Source organism: Macaca thibetana, chromosome 3 (assembly GCF_024542745.1).
Source record: "Macaca thibetana thibetana isolate TM-01 chromosome 3, ASM2454274v1, whole genome shotgun sequence".
Lineage (NCBI taxonomy): Eukaryota > Metazoa > Chordata > Mammalia > Primates > Cercopithecidae > Macaca > Macaca thibetana.
In genome coordinates this window covers 10,563,508-10,583,726 of record NC_065580.1, presented here as the reverse complement: position 1 = coordinate 10,583,726, position 20,219 = coordinate 10,563,508, and the positions used below count along the sequence as shown (strand labels likewise).

Below are 20,219 nucleotides of genomic sequence, written 5' to 3'. Positions count from 1 at the left end.
AGCAGTTGGGCTAAATTGGTTGGTTGCCTTCAAACCCTACCATGATGTTGGTCATTTGATAGAGCTGGCATAGACTGATGCCTTCTCATCAGAGACAATTCAGCTGAGTGTTTAATGAATGGTTTCTGGAGCCAACTTCTGGGTTCAAATACTAGCTCCACCATTTCCTGGTTGTGTGACCTCAGACAAGTTTTTATCCTTCCAAAATGGGATGAATGTGTCAAGGCTCACATGAGGATTAAACGAGTTAGCATGAAAAGGAGTGGCAACAGGGCCTGAAATGTAGGAAGTGCTATTATTATTTCCTAAACAGCTTGTTCCCGAAATCTGAATTTCATGTAAATCAACATGAAATGTTTTGTACTCCACAATAGAAGAAAAGCACTTCTGGGCCAGTTCTACCACAACTAACCGCTTGATTTTCTGCCATTTTTGCAACTTTGCCTTTGAAGGTTGCTCTATGGTCATAGAATTCAAAGTTGGACTGGGCCCTAGAAAGCTTAGTGTTTGAGGAAACTCTAGTCCAAATGATGACTCATTTCACATAATCTTAGAAGTTAGAGCTTTACCAGTCATTGCATCTAAACAACCTATGTGGCCTTTTGTTTGATGTTGGAGTTCAGAAGTTGTCACTGGCATTCAAGAGTCCCTCTTGCCCCAGCGGCCAAGGGAAGGACATCACCCTCACCCCTGCCCAGCACACAGATGTGAGAGGTGCTCACTCCTTGGTCATCTTGCTATCACAGCAAAGCCTTTCAGGAATGTAGTGGAGAGAAGGGTGAAACACCTTTAAAAATGGAATGAAACTGGCCGGGCGCAGTGGCTCTCACCTGGAATCCCAGCACTTTGGGAGGCCGAGGCGGGCTGATCACGAGGTCAGGAAATCGAGACCATCCTGGCTAACACAGTGAAACCCCGTCTCTACTGAAAATACAAAAAATTAGCTGGGCATGGTGGTGGGCGCCTGTAGTCCCCACTACTCGGGAGGCTGAGGCAGGAGAATGGCATGAACCTGGGAGGCGGAGCTTGCAGTGAGCCGAGATTGTGCCACTGTACTGCAGCCTGGGCAACAGAGTGAGACTTCGTCTCAAAAAAATAAATAAAAAATAAAAAGAAAAGAAATGGAATGAAACTGTCATATTGTATATTCTTTTTTAGAAAATGAAAGTATACTTTTTCTCACCCAGTTCCAACATATGACTGCCCTTACAAAGTATGTTTGATTGTTTTGTTTTCTTAACTTGAAAATGAAAGAAGGGAAAATGTACAGTAGTGAGCTCTCAGACTGCTTCTCATAGGGGAGACAAAGACAGTAGAAGGGAAGCTGTGACTGCAGCATGTCTGAATATGTTTGAGGACCGATCATGTATCTGCCTTCTTGGGTGAGGAGCACAGTAGTACATATGTGTGTGGGGGCACTAAAGCCTTAGCCAGACTGTTTACTAAGCATGCGCCTAGGAGAAGAATCTCCCATCATCAATTCCTCCAGCAATATGTCCTGCCTGGCCTGTGCTGGGTGGAGGAGGGGAGGAGAGCTAATCTCTGAGTGGTACAATGGAAACATGGTCTACAAATATAGGAACAGGGATGACCACACACAAGAAGGACATGTGCAAGGGAAGTATGCAGAAATATGCGGGCTTTTGTAAGACTATAAATCAGACTGGAATGGCACCATGCTTTGGTGGTTAACCTGGAGTGTCATTTGGGGATCCAGAAGAGAAGTGTGTTGAATATAGTCTCTGCTTATTTGATGAAAGACTGGTCTTGAGAATGTTATAGCTAGTCTATTTTAAACTAACACTCCAAATTTGGACCTACTCACAATGCTTCCCAACGTATAGGTTCCTTGATACTCCAACACCACTAAAATTGTTCAGCTCTCCCAGCAAGCTGGGTGAGGGGAACATGGATGTTAGCAGAATAGATGAGCTTTATCATCCATGTCTCAGTCATGTTTCTTGGTCTCCATTTTTCTCTATGCACATGTCCAAGAGCATGTTGGTTCCCAGGGGAAAGGACAGTTGCAATAAAATATATCCATCAAAATAGCAATTGCTTTGATTGCCAGAATAAAATGGCTTTGCCTCAAGGGAGTAAGCACTCACATGCATTAGGACAACCAGGCTTACGTTATAAAGAGATCCAGGAAAACATGAATGCTCACACAAAACAAAGATTTTGCCCTTGAAATGTATAAGGCTTCCTGACCTGAGGGTTTTCTACAAATTGTTTTCTAACAATAACCAAAGTCCAGTGGACTAGGAGTCATTAATATATTTTCTATATTCAATATGTCCATCTCCTTTGTTAGGAATAAGAATCCTGCCTCACTGTAAGGATTTAGTTGAGACTAGGCATCTGACTTTCAAAATTCTACCTGCATAGAAGGCTTTATTATTAGAAGAAGCTATACAATGTTTACATACCTCTTAATAGACTGATTTTAATTATGCCAGTCAATGGACATCCATTTAGCCCTTGCTACTGCATTATTAGTCATTGGAACTGCAAACACGATTAAGATTGGTCTCTGACTTTAAGAGGATGACTGTTATGTAAGAAGTCACAAGAATTAAGACTATTCCCATTTAGAAAAGGGACACACACAATCTGAGGTCACTGAGGATACTTTTAGGAAAGTAGTAAGATCTGATGGACAAAGAAAAGGAAAGTAAACCAGATGTCCAGACAGAGTGCCATATGGAAGAGAAAAGGGGTGTCAACTGGAAGCATCAGGAACTCCTATGAGACGGGAGAGTTCCCTGGACCCCTTCACTGGACTTGCAATGGGTGCAGCTCACTCAAACCTTTTGTGAAAGGGGAGCACACAGGCAAGTGGGTGCCGCAGCTGGGGTGAACGCTTTTGGGCTCTGGTCCCACAGCAGCTTCTAGGGGTATGCTCTTTTAGCAGTTGCTATCTGGGGATGGCTAAGTGTTAGCCAGCTCAGTGGAGACAGGGTGACAGCCTTTTACCCCCTGCCCTCTTGGTACTCAGGTCCTTATCTGGCGTCCGAGAAGGATCAGGTCACAACGGTTTTATTGAGTGATGGAAGTGGCTCTCAGTGGGATGGGGAGCCGGAAAGGGATGAAATGGAAGGATAATTCTCTTCAGTCATCCTGAGCCAAACTGCTTTCCAACTGTCCGGTTGCCTCTTCAACATTCAGATGCTTCTTCTCCTCTTGACGTTCAGCCGCTTGTTCTCTTCTCTCCTCTGCCACGCTGCTCTGCTCCTCTGCCAGTGGAGCTTGGGGTATTTATGGGTACAGGATTGGGGGGCCTGGCAGGCCAGGGTGGTTTTGGAAAAAAGCAGCATTTGGGTGGGAAAACAAGGCTGTGTAGTTCTCATTTAGGGCTGTGGGCTCAGGTTTGTGGGTGGAACCCTTGCCAGGGACTCCACCCTCTTCTACCCAGTATTTCCCTGCCTCCTGCCCGTATCACCTATACCTACAATGTTGAGTTGGAAAAGTGACCCCAGGAGGGAAGGGACAGGAGAGAAATACAGCTCAAGGGGGGCCTTCTTCACTATGCCCAGGAGTTCAGATTGATACCCAAAACAATCCTGTGATATTTTTAAATGTTCCTCTCTAGCGCTTGTCATTTTCCTTGCATCATCTCAGGTAACTCCTTCCACTATTTCCATATGTTCTGCTACTGTTTTTATTGGTAACCTCAAGGGAAACAGGAAGAGGTCTATGAGTATCTCTTAAGCATCTACATTTTTCTGCAGCTTTGTGGCCAAGGATGCAACACCATAAGACAGGCTTTGAAGCAGAGAGAAACCATGCTGTGGTCTACCAGCCATGTCACCTGAGCCAGAAAAGCAAACCATTCACGGTATTATGAATATCACACAATAGAATAGCAACAAATTACCACTGTAATTTTTTTTGTTTGTTTGTTTGTTTGTTTGTTTTTTGAGACGTAGTCTCACTTTGTTGCCAGGCTGGAGTGCAGTGGTACAATCTCAGCTCACTGCAACCTCAGCCTCCTGGGTTCAAGCGATTCTCCTGCTTCAGTCTCTTGAGTAGCTGGGACTACAGGCACACGCCACCACACCCAGCTAATTTTTTTTTTTTTTTTGAGAAAAAAATGCACGCCACCATGCCCAGCTAAATTTTTGTATTTTTAGTAAAGGTAGGGTTTCACCATGTTGGCCAGGATGGTCTCGATCTCTCGACCTCATGATCCACTTGCCTCAGCCTCCCAAAGTGCTGGGATTACAGGCGTGAGCCACCATGCTTGGCCTACCATTGTAATTTTTTAATCACCATACTTAATATATTTTGAAGGTACATATTGTTTAAAGAAGGTCATGACGGGGCAGGGAATAGGGGAAGACAAAAAGGAGGTCAGGAAATTTCTGCGTTTATCAAAAGGAGACAGGAAATATGACTCACTCACAAAGTATCCAAATATCTAGTAAATATCTCCACCTGGGTGTCCTCCACCTGGGCACCTCCAACTCAGTATGTCCAATACAAAACTAATTAATTCCTCATCACCTAAAAGGGCTCCTCCTTCCATAGTGCCAACCCAAGCCAAACTGACTGCAAGCGGGACCTCCTCAACCCTTCAACTCCCTGTCCCTTTCTAGCCTTCAAAAGGCAGGGTAGAGAAGATTGTTGACTTTGGAATGAACCCTACCTGGGTTCTAATTTTAGCTAGACTGCTCACAAGCTTGGTGACTTTCTAGAAGGATATGGACTAAATAGTGTCCAGAGAAGAGTAATGATAATGTCAAAAAGTCTGGAAAAGATGGGCAGTAATGTGCAAGTTTTCATTCCTGAAAAACAGCTTGTGGTCTTTGAAGGGTGTCTTGTGCCAGGGAATTGTGTACATTCATAACCAAATCTTCCTGTGCTTATGGTTTGTGGGTGGCATATCAGGCAATTTACTGTAAATGGACAAGTTCATAATTGAAACCACATCCATGCTTCAGTATATTATCTAGACTATATAAATCAAACTGTTCAAGGATGCATGGAATAAACAGACCATGTTGGACCAGGAAGTTCTCATTAGCTAGAGAACTTTATTCTCCGTTTTGTCTATTTTATTGTTCACTGTGTATCCTCAGCACTTGGAATGAAGTCTGACATATAGTAGGCATTCTACAAAGATTTAGTGAATAAGTGAATGAATACATTTGTCACATCTACTAATAGTACTTCTCTGAAGATTCAGGTTTAAAAAAGAAAGCCAAGGTTTTTATTATATGTTTTTATGTAAACCAGGTTTATTCCCATAGGATAATTTTAGGATTAATCTTATATCTGATGATAAGCCTAATAAATGAAAGATCTTTGCATTCTTGGCCTGACATTTGGGATTGGGAATGTTAATCCATGCTACCTACCCTAGAAGATCCTGAAGGGAAATGGGAAAGTGAGCTGATGGGAAAGTAGCTGACTACACCGTACTACGCATTGGTTCTCCCCATTTCCCTACCTAGCTAACTGGATTTAGGATTGGACCAATTTGGCCGGGCAAGGTGGCTCACACCTGTAATCCCAGCACTTTGAAAGGCCAAGGCAGGAGAATTGTTTGAGCCCAGGAATTCAAGACCAGCTTGGGCAACATAGGGAGACCCCATCTCTACAAAAAATAAAAAATTAGCCAGGCGTGATGGTGCACGGCTATGGTCCCAGCTACTCAGGAGACTGAGGCGGGAGGAACACTTGAGCCTGGAAGGTCCAGGTTGCAGTGAGCCATGATTGTGCCACTGCACTCCAGCCTGGGCAACATAGCAAGACCAAATCTTAAAAAAAAAAAAAAAAAAAAAAAAAAAAAGGATCAAGCCAGTTAAAACAAGCAAAAACCATCAGTGGTCTATTTTGCATCCCCCAGTTAAAGACTTGGGGGAACATGAAATCCTTGAATACTCAGAGTTAAGTTTGCTTTCATTTGTAGCTTTCTTAATGTCTGTGCTTTTTACTCAGATAGTTAATTTGGAATGTAAAGTATAATTTTCCTCATCCTAAACAAAAATATCAAGTCTAGCCAGGTGCAGCGGCTCATGCCTGTAATCACAGCATTTTGGGAGGCCAAGGTGAGTGGATAACTTGAGGTCAGGAGTTTGAGACCAGGTTGACCAACATGGTAAAACCCCGCCTCTACTAAAAATACAAAAATTAGCCAGGCCTGGTGGCAGGTGCCTGTAATTCCACCTACTTGGGAGGCCGAGGCAGAATCACCTGAGCCTAAAAGGCAGCGGTTGCAGTGAGCCGAGATCACACCACTGCCTGGATGACAGAGTGAGACCCTTTCCCCAGCTCTCACCTCCATAAAAAAAAAGAGAATATAAAGTCTAAAGAGAAAGGATTAAATCACATGTGTTGACAGAATCTGGAATCTCCCTTTTTGGTTGCAGCTTCCCCCCACCATAAAAAAAAAGAGAATATAAAGTCTAAAAGGGAAAGGATTAAATCACATGTGTTGACAGAATCTGGAATCTCCCTTTTTGGTTGCCGTATTTCCAAGGGGAGAGGAGGAAAAAGGGCTCTACCTGCTTTTTATCATTATCCTGGATAATCTTGGAAGTCCATAGCCCAGGAATATATTAGTGTTAGAAAATGGAGTATGTAGCAACATTCTCCCTGAATCATAACATAAACCTATTTGCCTATTTGAAATGTGTACACATTTCATTGTACCAAATAAGTACTTCTAAATTCTTTTTACATTTAATTGGTGCCATCCAGTAGCCAGAGCTTGCTTTAGACTAAGGTGACCTGCTTCTATTACCTTAACTTCTCCAACAGAAGACCAACAAATGTGAATTGTTTCTGAAGCTGGATTAGGTCCTATGGATGACAGAAGATAGATTCTGCCTTTTCCGGGCTTAAAATTTGTTTTATCTTAGAGAAATACCTAAATATAACACAATTGATTCTTATTATTTATAATAGGGAAAGAAATAGATTCACTAGGCAGTTATATTCTTCTCAACTGTTTTGAATTATTACCCCCTTACAAACTCCTGAAGTGTGCCAGTGGTCTTACTACAGCCATGAAAAATACAAGTTTAAAGGAATGATTCCTTTTTAAACTTTTTAATACTGTAGCTGTAAAAAGCTCATCTACAAATATACTGAATGCCACCAGTTGTGCATGGGGTTAAAAGTGGATGGGAAGCAGATTTCAACCAAACGTAAGAACCATATTCAAATGCATAAACTCGTCTGTCTGTGGAACTAGAGCCAGCTCAGGGAGTTCTAGGATTCTCTAATATTGCTCCAAGTGGTAAGTCATGTTTATCTAGGCCTTGTGCAAACAGAAACAGCAGGTACAGGGATGGAGGCTGTTGTGATTCTTTTGTGAGACAATGGCAAGACAGGGTCCATCAGATATGGAGATTTCATTTGGAAAAACAGTAAGTGTTAACGAATTGTATGGAGAAATAGGTTTCAAATTATTTGGGATCAATATACTTGACTCTAACACTTGACTCTTTCTTTCTGTACAGCCAGTGCGGATTTTCCATATAATCCAGGACAAGGCCAAGCTATAAGAAATGGAGTCAACAGAAACTCGGCTATCATTGGAGGTAGGTGATGTGTAGAGCAGGCTCATGTGGGGCTACTCACCTATGGAAAGCAATAATTGTCAATAACATAGTAGTCTAGGAAAAAGTTTTCTAGATTTTTACATGATTCATTTTGTTGTTTAAATAGTACACAAGATTATGAATTCTGATATGCAGAAATATAGTAAATGTGGCCAGACACGGTGGCTCACGCCTATGTAATCGCAGCACTTTGGGAGGCAAAGGTGGGCAGATTACCTGAGGTCAGGAGTTCTAGACGAGCCTAGACAACATGGCGAAACTCCATCTCTACTAAAAATACAAAAATTAGCCAGGCATGGTGGCTCACACCTGTAATCCCAGCTGCTTGGAAGACTGAGGCAGGAGAATCTCTTGAACCTGGGAGGCAGGGGTTGCAGTGAGCCAAGATTGCACCACTGCGCTCCAGCCTGGGCAACAGAGCAAGACTCTGTTTTAAAAAAAAGAGAGAAAGATATAGTAAATGTAACATGGCTACTTTTTTCTTTTTTTTAGATGGAGTCGTGCTCTATCACCTAGGGTAGAGTGCAGTGGCGTGATCTCAGCTCACTGGAACCTCTGCCTCCGGGTTCAAACAATTCTCCTGCCTTAGCCTCCCTAGTAGCTGGGATTATAGGTGCCTGCCACCACGCCTGGCTAATTTTTGTGTTTTTAGTGGACACGGGGTTTCACCATCTTGGCCAGGCTGATCTCGAACTCCTGACCTCGTTATCCACCTGCCTCAGCCGCCTAAAGTGCTGGGATTACTGGCATGAGCCATTGCGCCTGGCCTAACCTGGCTACTTTTTAATGCCGGCTTGTAAAAAACAAATGGTAGTGGTAAGCTGGACAGACTCAAAATATGTAAGGAGGTAGTAGTGATCATAGCCAGGACATTTCTTTATCCCCTCTGATCTTTTTCAGTCTCATCCTTTTGCATCCCAAATGGTCCAGGATAGCATACTATAAAAAATGAAAAGGAAGGCTGGGCACAGTGGCTCACACCTGTAATCCCAGCACTTTGGGAGACCGAGGTGGGTGGATCACGAGGTCAGGGGATCGAGACCATCCTGGCTAACATGGTGAAACCCCGTCTCTAAATACAAAAAAAAAAATTAGCCAGGCGTGGTGGTGGGCGCCTGTAGTTCCAGCTACTTGGGAGGCTGAGGCAGGAGAATGGTGTGAATCCAGGAGGCGGAGCTTGCGGTGAGCCAAGATCACGCCACTGCACTCCAGCCTGGGCGACAGAGCAAGACTCTGTCTAAATAAATAAATACATAGAAAAGAAAAGAAAAGGGAAATGCCAGTCTGGTTTCAGTTATCATAATGCAAATTATCAGAAAATTACTGGAGATCATTATTTTAAGTGAAATAAGCTAGGCACAAGAAGACAAATATTGCATGTTCTCACTGATACACAGGAGTTAAAAGATTTGAACACATGGAGGTAGAAAGAAAAACAGATAAGAGAGACTGAGAAAGTTGAGGAGGAGGAGGAAGGAGAATGAAGAGAAGTGGGTTACAGGGTGCAAACATACAGTAAGATAAAAGGAACAAATTCAGGGTTTGCTAGCAGGGTAGGATGACTATATCTAACAAAAATGTATTATACTTGGTTGATGAGCCCCTAAATACTATGACTTGATCACTATTGCATGTATACATGTAACAAATGTTCTCATGTAGCCCATAAATTTGCACAATTAAAATTTAAAAATAAAAATGTATCAGAAAATTAACAAGCTGTAGCATCTAAACTATTCCAGTGTTTTCTTCTCACCAGGGGCAGCTACATAATAATTTGACTCTCCTAAAATAGCTGTTGAGCCTCATGCGTAGATCAATATTGACATCCCTATTGCCATCAATATCCCAATCCTCACTGTTTTTTGCTTTTTTTTTAAATCAACTTAATTGAAGTATAATACATACCTATAAGTGTAACAGGTCCCTAACTTTTTTTTTTTTTTTTTTTTTTTTTTGAGACAGTCTCACTTTCCGTTGCCCAGTCTGGAGTACAGTGGCATGATCTCAGGTTTAGTAGAGATGGGATTTCACCATGTTGGCCAGGCTGGTCTCGAACTCCTGACCTCAAGTGATCCACTCGCCTCAGCCTCCCAAAGTGCTGGGATTATAGGCGTGAGCCACTGCGCCTGGCCCCAATCTTTTTATAATTCGTGGTTGATTTGTCCTGTCTAAAAAGTCTGCCTACCCAAAAGTTTTGAAGATTTTCAGCTTTCTTCTAGAAGTTGTATCGCTTCATCATTTACCGTTAGATCTTTAATCACCTCGATTTGATGTTTATAAATGGTGTGATGTTTATAAATGGTGTGAGAGAAGAGTCAAAGCCAGTGTTTTCCAAATGAATATCTTGTTATTCCAAGACCATATGTTGAAAACAAAAAAAAACTATACTTTTCCTCAACTGAATTTTCTTGGCACTTTTTTTAAAGCAACTGACCATATGTGTGTGTGTGTCTATTTTCTAGGCTTTTTGTTTTGTTGGTCTATATATCTTTCCTTACCCAATACCATGCTTGCTTTATTGTTGTATCTTTTTTTGTTGAGATGGGAGTCTCGCTCTGTCGCCAGGCTGGAGTACAGTGGCACGATCTTGGCTCACTACAACCTCTAACTCCCTGATTCAAGCGATTCTCCTACCTCAGCCTCCCGAGTAGCTGGACTTACAGGCATGCACCACCATGTCCAGCTAATTTGTATTTTTAGTAGAGATGGGGTTTCACCACGTTGGCCAGGATGGTCTCGATCTCCTGACCTTGTGATTCGCCCACCTCGGCCTCCCAAAGTGATGGGATTACAGGTGTGAGCCACTGCGCCTGACCTGTTGTACCTTAATACAAAGTGTTGAAATAAACAATATAAGTTCTCTAATCTTTTTTTGTTTTTCAAAATTATTTTGGCTATTCTATGTCTTTTGCATTTCTATATAAAATTTAGAATCAGTTTACAAATTTCTACCAAAAAAATTGGCTATAATTTAGATTGGGATTGTATTAGACCTATAAATGAACATCTTAACGATACTTAGTATTTCTATCCTTACATGGTGTATCTATACATTTATTTGTCTCTTCAGTTTCTCTCAGCAACGTATTGTGGTTTTCAACGCAAAGTCTTGAACAACTTTTAAATTTGTGCAATTACTATTTTATTAATTTCATTTTCTAAGTGTTTCTTTCTGGCATATAAAAGTATAATTGATCTTTTATATCAGCCTCATATTCTGTAACCTTGCTAAATTTGCTGTTAGTTCTAATAACTTTTTTTGTATATTCCTTAGAATTGTCTACCTAAACACAAGCATGTTATCTGAGAATAATGAGATTTTTTTACTTGTTCCTTTCCAGTCTATATCCTTTTATTGTTTCATTGCACTGGGTAGGATTTTCAGTACAAAAGTGAATAAATGTTGAGATTTGACAATTTTGCATTGTTCCCTATGTTAGGGGAATGTGTTTGATCTTTCACTATTAAATAGGATATTGGCTGTAGGTTTCCAACAGATGTCCTTTATCAGATCGAGAAAGTTTCTTCTACTCATAGTTTACTGAAAGCTGTTTGATGAATGGGTATTGTAAGTTTTCCAAATGCTTTTTCCACATCTATTTAGATGATCATACTGTTTTACTCCTTATTTGCTTAATGTGGTAAATATTTTTTAATGTTAAACCAAACTTGCATTCCTAGGATTAACATTATCCTAATATATGATCTTTTTTACATATTGCTGGGTTTCATTTACTAAAATTCTATTTAAAAGAATATTGTGGCCGGGCGTGGTGGCTTACGCCTATAATCCCAGCACTTTGGGAGGCCAAGGTGGGTGGATTACCTGAGGTCAGGAGTTCAGGACCAGCCTGGCCAACACAGTGAAACTCCATCTCTACTAAAAATACAAAAATTAGCTGGGCGTAGTGGCGGGCGCCTGTAATCCCAGCTACTTGGGAGGCTGAGACAGGAGAATTGCTTGAACCTGGGAGGCTGAGGTTGCAGTAAGCCCAGATCATGCCATTGCACTCCAGCCTGGGCAACAAGAACGAAACTCTGTCTTCAAAAAAAAAAAAAAAGAATATTGCTCCACAGTTTTCTTGTAATGTTTTTCTGGTTTTAGTATCAGGATAATGCTGGTCTCATAAAATGAACTGAGTAGTGTTTTCTCCTCCTGTATTTTAAGAAAGATGTTTAGGATTGGTCTAATATCATTAGGTAATGTTTAATAGTATTGTTCGGGTCTTTTAAATTTTTGCTGATTTTCTGTTCAATTGTTCTATCAGTTACCGACAGAACAGTGTTAAAATCTCCAACTATAATTGCAAATTGGTCTAATTCTCCTACCAGTTCCGCCAGTTTTTGCTTCATTTATTTTGTACTTAGGTTAGGTTTATACACATTTGGAATCATTATGTCTTCTTGATGAATTCACCCTTTTGCCATTATGAAATGTTCTTCATTTCTACTAACAACCTTGTCCTTTGTCTCATATTAATGTAGCTATTCCAGCTTGCTTATGATTATTGTTTTCATATCTTTTCCTACCCTTTTACTTTTGACCTGTATTTAAAGTTCATGTCTTGTAGACATCATATAGTAGGCATCTTTTTTATCCACTCTGTCTCTACTTCTTAATTGGAGTATTTAGATCAGTTATATTTACTTCTATTTTATCTAGTCTGTATTATTTCACCCAGTATTTTTTTCTTTTTCCTTTTCAGACAGAGTCCCGCTCTGTCACACACGCTGGAGCGCAGTGGCACGATCTTGGCTCACTGCAGCCTCCGCCTCCCAGATTCAAGCGATTCTCGAGCCTCAGCCTCCTGAGTAGCTGGGATTACAGGAGCTGCCACCACACCTGGCTGATTTTTATACTTTTAGTATAAGAGACCGGGTTTCACCATGTTGGCCAGGCTGGTCTTGAACTCCTGACCTCAAGTAATCCACCCGCCTCAGCCTCCCAAAGTGCTGGGATTACAGGCGTGAGCCACCACACCTGGCCTGATCCAGTATTTTTTTCATTTCAGACACTGTATGTTTCACCTCTACAAGTTCCACTATTTCATTTTTTCCTCTCATTTTGATCATATTTTCCTTTAAACCCCTGTGCACATTTCTAATAGTTATTGTACTATCCTTGTCTGCTCATTCCATGCTCTTGTCATTTCTGAATCTCCTTCTAATTGACTGATGTTTCTTCTGGTCAAGTGACATTTTCCTACATTTTTTTTCTCTGAATTATTTTTCTTTGCAGCTTGAAGTTATTTAGATGTACTTTAAAGCTTTTTCAGGACAGATCTAGGGTAGTCTTTATTCTAGGCCTATTTTAGCAAACATCTTCAGCATGACCATTCTATAACTGTATTAAATGCTCTGATTATTCAATGAGGTCTCTTCAGTGTGGTTGGTTGGAACATAAACGTCTCCCAGCCCTCTGAGCGCTCTGGTTTTTGCCTGGCCTATGACTTTCATTCTGTACATGCACACGTTAGTGTCATTCTGACACAAATTCAGAGACACCTCCGTGCAGATTATTAGGGTTCTTTCTCTACACAGCTCTCGCACGCGCTCTATCTCCCCTCTCCATTCAGGGAAACCACTGTGCTTTCTTGTGCTGCCCCTCCCTACATTGCTGTCCAAAAATTGCTGGCAGCCAGAAAACGAGGAAAACTGTAGGACTCCTCCTTTTTGTTTCTCTGTTCTCAGACATCATGGTTCCATTCTGCCCGTTTTCTAATGTCTGAAGACTGTCATTTCATTGATTGTGTCCAGTATTTCAGTTACTTTTGGCTGGAAGGGAAGTTACTCCTGATTTTCCTGTTACTCCTTCATGGACAAAAACAGAAATCTTACTTCATTTTTGTTATCTTTGTTGTTTTGGAGTTTGTGTTTTATATGGGAGAGGGCTGTGTCTGAGGGAGCTGTAGTGAAGTGGGGACAGTGTTGGAGGGGCACCCAAGCCCTGTCTAACCTCTCGTGCTTCTCCTTTCTCCGCCAGGCGTCATTGCTGTGGTGATTTTCACTATCCTCTGCACCCTGGTCTTCCTGATCCGGTACATGTTCCGCCACAAGGGCACCTACCATACCAATGAAGCAAAGGGGGCGGAGTCGGCAGAGAGCGCAGACGCCGCCATCATGAACAACGACCCCAATTTCACAGAGACCATTGATGAAAGCAAAAAGGAATGGCTCATTTGAGGGGTGGTTACTTGGCTATGGGATAGGGAGGAGGGAATTACTAGGAAGGAGAGAAAGGGACAAAAGCACCCTGCTTCATACTCTTGAGCACATCCTTAAAATATCAGCACAAGTTGGGGGAGGCAAGCAATGGAATATTCTTGAGACTGATGACAAAAAAAAAAAAAAAAAATTTAATATTTCTTTATAGCTGAGTTTTCCCTTCTGTATCAAAACAAAATAATACAAAAAAATGCTTTTAGAGTTTAAGCAATGGTTGAAGTTTGTAGGTAATATCTGTCTTATTTTGTGTGTGTTTAGAGGTGTTCTAAAGACCCGTGGTAACAGGGCAAGTTTTCTACATTTTTAAGAGCCCTTAGAACATGGGTATTTTTTCTTGAGAAAAGCTGATGCACCTACATATGGCCCCCAACATTCTCTTCCTTTTGCTTCTAGTCAACCTTAATGGGCTGTTGTAGTAACTAGTTCGTGTTCATATACTATTTCCTTTGATGTCCTATAAGTTGGAAAAGAAAGGGGCAAAGAGAACCTATTATTTGCCAGTTTTCAAGCAGAGTTCAATCTATGCCAGCTCTCTGGCATCTGGGGTTCCTGACTGGTAACAGCAGTTGAAGCAAGAGAGTGCATGGCACCTGGTGTGTAACGACACAATCAGCACAACTGGAGAGAGGCATTAAAGAACCAGAGAAGGCAGTTTATATTGGGGTTGTTGGTTTTTCATTGAATTCTACAAGCTAATATTGTTCTAATATGTAGTCTTAGACCAATTCAATATCTGTAACTATCAGCTGCAATACCATGGTGACCAGCTGTTACAAAAGATTTTTTCCTGTTTTATCTGAAACATACTGGATTTATATATGTATAAGCGCCTCAATGGGGTATTAGAGCCAGATGTTATGATTTGTTTGCTCTTTTTCTTTTAAAGTTGTAGCGAACGTATGGATAATTTCTAGTGAATGCATAAATTAGGTTGCGCTTCTTATTTTGCTTTAAGTCTCTGGTAGTTTTTCCACCCCTGTGATAAAATCCTAATAGACCGTGTCCTATAAATGGATGCAACACAATAAAGTTATTACGGCTGTTACTCTGGATGATATGGAAAACACTGCCATATTTTAAATCAACTACTCCACGTGTTTTTCCATGCAATCACACTGCTGTGATTCAGGGATCTTCTGAGATGGACACATTTGAACCTCAAGTTCCTCACAAACCTGGTACCTGTTGCTTCTCAGACGATGGACAAGTGTAGTTAGTCACACCTCTTAGTTTAATCTGAAACCTTGACCCAGTTGTGTAACAAATAACTCATTGATTATATTTAAAAATAATACACTTCATGTAAACAAATGGGGACAATGCATCCAAAAATAATCTTATTTTTTAAACAGATTATACAAAAATTATTTCTAGAAAGACTACCATTTGTGATCATTATATTTCAAGCCTCTTATACTTAATAAGCACTTTTTTAAAAATCTTGAGATCCCACCATTCTGAGGAATTAAATATGATCACTTTTTCCTTCTTTGCCTGGGAGAGGTTAAGAGGAGGTTTCAGAGGTATAGATGCTATTGTTCTGATGGCCCGGCTCAATAAAATGGAAATTCTAGTTGGTTAGAATAATGCATTTTTTTTTCAAGATTCTCAGTATGCCTAACTTATTGGGGCATGTCAGTTTCTTGGGTAATGGAAAACATTACCTAGAGTTGCTAGTGGCACATTACACCAGTACACAGCACATTCCAAAAGACACATTGGACCAGTTAATTCCCATGCAAGTCAAGGTAACAGAACAAAAGGGAATCCTGATGCCCTTTTACCATTGCTGGTTGAGCTCAGGCACTGTCATGGACACCCTTAATTTTAAAAGGTTTTAATCATTCTTCTATAAAATACATTTAAAGTGGAAAAACATTTAATATCACTAAATATCAGAACAATGTAACATTTACAAATGAAATATTGAAAGCAAAGGCTGTTTTATTTAGCCAAGATGACTACCATTAGGAGTTACTGTATGTATTGTTGAACGCAAATTTTAAACATAACATTTTAAAAGTGTTTCTGATTTTTAAACCTGGTTTACAGGTATTACTCCTGTACTTACCAAATAACGCCCGATGGAAATTTATTATTTCTTGCAATTCCCACGATAGCTCTGTTCATTATGCATTGTCAACACTTTTCCTTTTTTCCCCAAAATGAGTAGGGGATTAAAGTCACCCAAAACAGCTTCTGCTACTAAAATGTTCTCATCCTTTCTCCTCCCGCAAAAGGTGAAAAATGAGATCCAATCCTCTCACCAAAATTTCAAACCTAGGACACTGGAATGACTGCAGGGATCAGTGGTTCTCCCATATCACCATCAATTAAGACATATAGGATACTCTCTCTCTCTCTTCAAGAGGGTTACAATATGGCCATCAGACAGGAAACCAAAAGGTGGATAAAGTATTAAGTAATTAAGTGCCAAATAAATGCTGGAAATCTTGACCTCTTCTTGGGATTATGAGTTTAATAAAAATCCCTACATCTGCTTATGAAGGCCATATCCAGTACATTTTAAGTGGTAAATAATATATTTATGTGAAGAAAAGGAATTAACTCTTTCTTCCAACTCTCTCCCTGGACAGCCTAACACAGTGCAGCCTCGATAACCATGACATTCCCACCCAAGCTCTCAGTGCCTAATCCTGCTTTGTCATTCACTTCTCACACAATCTTGACATCTTATATTCCAATACATTATCAAGCAAGCACAAGTATATTGGTAGTAGCCTCTTTAAATAATATGTATAGACAACAACAACAAAATAGGCTGTTCTAAAGTTTCAGGGAAAGTTAATGGCGGATTTAAGGTTGTGCAGGAAACATCTGTGTATGAAGCAAATATCAATGTTTTGGAAAGATAGGAGATGACTTTGAATGAATGCAAGGTTAGTGCGACTCTAAGCTCTCAAAATAGCAGACTCCCTAGAGTTCAAGAAAGCTGGTCCAGGAGGTTGAAAAAGTTGTTTTATTGTTAAATTATTTCCTGGCCCTTCTTAATATTTAAAAATATATTTCCCCTTGTGGCTTTCAACCAACTGCTCAAAGAGACTTGTTATGTGGAAGTTTTCATTAAAGAGCTGAAAACAAGAATTTAGACAGCCTTTACTAGAAAATGTCCTACTGCCCTGCATTTGACAAACAAGCATCCTTTACTAACAAGAACAGGAATTCAGAGGCACAAGAAAAAGCAATGGCATGAGCCAAAGAGTCTATCTTAATATTACTTTTGAACATCTGCTGAGCAGCCACCATATATGCAGGCTGAGAGCTGGGCACAGACAGAAGCCACTGGAAGCACTTCAGGAACAAGCACACAGCTATGGGACTTGAACATGCAAGTGTTCAGGTCGCGTCAAGAAGCTTTTCTTTCCTTCTATGATGCAATCTGTTCTTTTCGATCCTACTTTTTTCTCTCTTCCTCTCCTTGCCACACTATATCCTGCTCTTACGCAGCAAACTTTTTAATGGCCCCTTTATGTTTCATGCCTCCAAACAACACTGAATTTGAAACCCCCCCTTTTGGCCGGGCGCGGTGGCTCATGCCTGTAATCCCAGCTCTCAGGGAGGCAGAGGCGGGAGGATAGCTTGAGCCCAGGAGTTCGAGACCTGCCTGGGTAATATAGCGAGACCCCGTTCTCCACAAAAAGGAAAAAAAAAAAAAAAAGAAACCCCCCCTTTTCTTTTCACCACTCTGTTGAGCAATTTTCCCAAAAAAAGGCAGCAATTATTAAACTTAATTCAAGTGAGCCAGTCAAAGATAGGTCCTAAATTGCTAGTCCCAATAGAACCACCTGATCCTAAACCAGTGAGAAACAAACAGTAACAATATCCGCCGCTGACTTCAGCTAAGAATCAATGGCCCCTGCCCACCTCCCCCTCAACTTTTCTTTCTTTTGAGACGGAGTCACACTCCGTCGCCCAGGCTGGAGTGCACTGGCGCCATCTTGGGCTCACAGCAACCACCTCCTCCTCCCGCATTCAGGCGATTCTCCTGCCTCAGCCTCCCAAGAGCTGGGATTACAGGCACTCGCCATCACACCCGGCTAATATTTTTGTATTTTTAGTAGAGGCCGGGCTTCACCATGTTGGCCGGGGTGGTCTCAAACTCCTGACCTCAAGTGATCCGCCCACCTCGGCCTTGCAAAGTGCTGGGATTACAGGTGTGAGCCACCGTGCTGAGCCAGCCCCATTTTTTAAATGATGATTTGATAAGAGTGGACCCTGAGAATTAGCTGACAGCATCCCCTTTCTCTCTCCCTGCCTTGGTGTGACCCTCCCTGTGTGACCTTGGTTAAGTCCTCGAACTTTTGTCCCGTATTTAAGATGGAGCTGTTTTACCTACTTCATAAGACAGTTGCAAGGTGCCATTGATTCTTGACTGCAAAATACCCTGAAACCCTTATATGAAGGCTTAAGTCAACGGAGCCTAGTGGAAGATTTGTGGCTTGTGGTTGAAAGTCACATCAAAAGACAAATGTGGCCACGTTCAGGAATTGGAGACTTACTGGCATGGCTCTACAACTGCTCAATTATTAATCATGCAGACTAACCTGTCAACACTGGGAGATGCAACATAGCAAAAGGACAGAGAAATTAGAATATTTTGTGCAGAAAGCCCTAAATTCTCACCTGAATGTAACTTATAGCTCCCTTACCTACTCTTACACATGCCTTCCCAATATGCTAGACTGGCTTATACATAGGCCAACACAAAATACAAACGTGACATGTTCATGTAGCCTAGTGGCTCGGTGCCTATTCTCCATGTATCTGCATGGTAATGTTGGAAACTTTAAGTACATTTCTTTCACAGCAGTTTTCTTCATAAGTGGTATATAAATCTCATATTCAATGAAATGGGGAAATCACGTTGAGAAGTTGGTTTGTTATCTCTCATTGAGCAAAGACTGGCAGGAGATAATAAAAATAAATATGGGCACACACGTATTAATATACAGCACGCATTTACAAGTTTATTTTCCAGATAAAATTGTGGTATAAGAACAGTTCTACCAAAACAGTCTGCACCATTTCCAAGTCTCAGTTAATTTACAGCAACTGCTGCTTTTGGAGATGGCTGTGAAAATATGGAAGTTCCTCTCAAGTAGGCAAAGAAACAGTTCTAGATTTACTGATTCTAAGTTTTATTTTGTCAAGTTTTTAAAATTTTCTCAGTGAGCATGGTGACTGCAGAGGTTAGCGTTGTGAAAAGCTGGGCTAAATATTCTTTCTGTAAAGTCCAATAGGATTCCATCCCTATGAAATAACACAAAATTTCACTCTCTAAAAGCAACAGCATGTAAACTAGAATGAAAAAAGGAAATTATGTACGTATGCCTAATATTCTTTGTGAATGTCTTTCATTTAACTAAAATTATATTAGAAACCAGATTGATAAATAAAAATTTCAACATAGTTTTAATTATCCTAAAAGTGATTCTTCTGTTTTGAACCATTTGTTTCTCTTAACAGCAATTTCAACCTTCAGCAAAAGTAAGTTCCAAGCACTGAAATATAAGCCTACTGAGACTATCATCTTTCCACAAGCTGTGGAGATATAGTCACTCCTGAAAGACAGCTCTGATTTGGATATGTCCATGGTTAACCGTCTGCCACAAATACCTCCCTGTAAAAAGAGGAGTTTTTCTTGAGTAGCTTAGTGGACACTGACTTAGGTTAATTTACACACATCTTGATAAAATGTGGTTTGAGTTCAGTTATCTCCAGAATACATTCTGATGCTTATTTGGAATGAGGGAGTAACACTGGATAGTGGGCACATGGATCCAAGCCAGGGAACTAGACAACAAGGACTCGGCATGCATCGGAAGTGCCACTCTGTGTGCTTTTTAGATTTAAGTTATTACTCATACTCGCTAATTTTCTGCAGTGAGCAGCTCTATGCAAACCACCACCACCCCAAAGCCAAGGAAGCTGAGAGGCCAAAGAAAGGGGCTGAGAATCCAATTTCTCAGGAAGACACGTTTCACAGGGAATTATAAACAAAGGCCATGTCTCAGGCACCCCACAAGACAGATGGTGAATGCCTGCACTGTTACGCCCCCACACCTCCTACTCCCTAGACCCAGGACTTATCCACCACAGGGAAAGGGTCTACAGACTTCAGAAGGGATGTGTAGGACAATTGCTTAAGGAGAGGGTTTACAGTAAGTATGATAACATCAGAGTTGTTTTGACCTAAGGGTGGGATTTATGGTTGTCTTAAGTGCTTTTACATAAGGAACCACAGAGAAAATAAAAACCTTAGAGGCATTCCTGGAGGAACTGGATCTAATCAGAACTCAACATAGCAGATTCACATCCAAGATGAAGTTGCTTTAGCCTCCACACTGGTCTTCAATGACCATGACTATTGGGAAGCCATTTCCTTTTAATCAATTATCA

At 40.9% G+C, this 20,219-nt stretch overlaps 1 protein-coding gene and 1 long non-coding RNA gene across 4 annotated transcripts in view; one reads left to right on the top strand and one right to left on the bottom strand.

Annotated features, from left to right (window-relative positions):
• CNTNAP2 (contactin associated protein 2) overlaps positions 1-19,247 on the top strand; it is a 2,243,420-nt gene extending 2,224,173 nt beyond the window's left edge. The window contains exons 23-24 of the mRNA XM_050786136.1: positions 7,470-7,550; positions 13,558-19,247. Coding sequence (XP_050642093.1) covers positions 7,470-7,550; positions 13,558-13,757 — 281 coding nt within the window. The 3' untranslated portion in view covers positions 13,758-19,247. The remainder of the gene's footprint in view (positions 1-7,469; positions 7,551-13,557) is intronic.
• The window catches only part of LOC126951730 (uncharacterized), a 68,859-nt gene that overhangs the window by 24,890 nt on the left and 23,750 nt on the right, over positions 1-20,219 (bottom strand). The window lies entirely within an intron of this gene.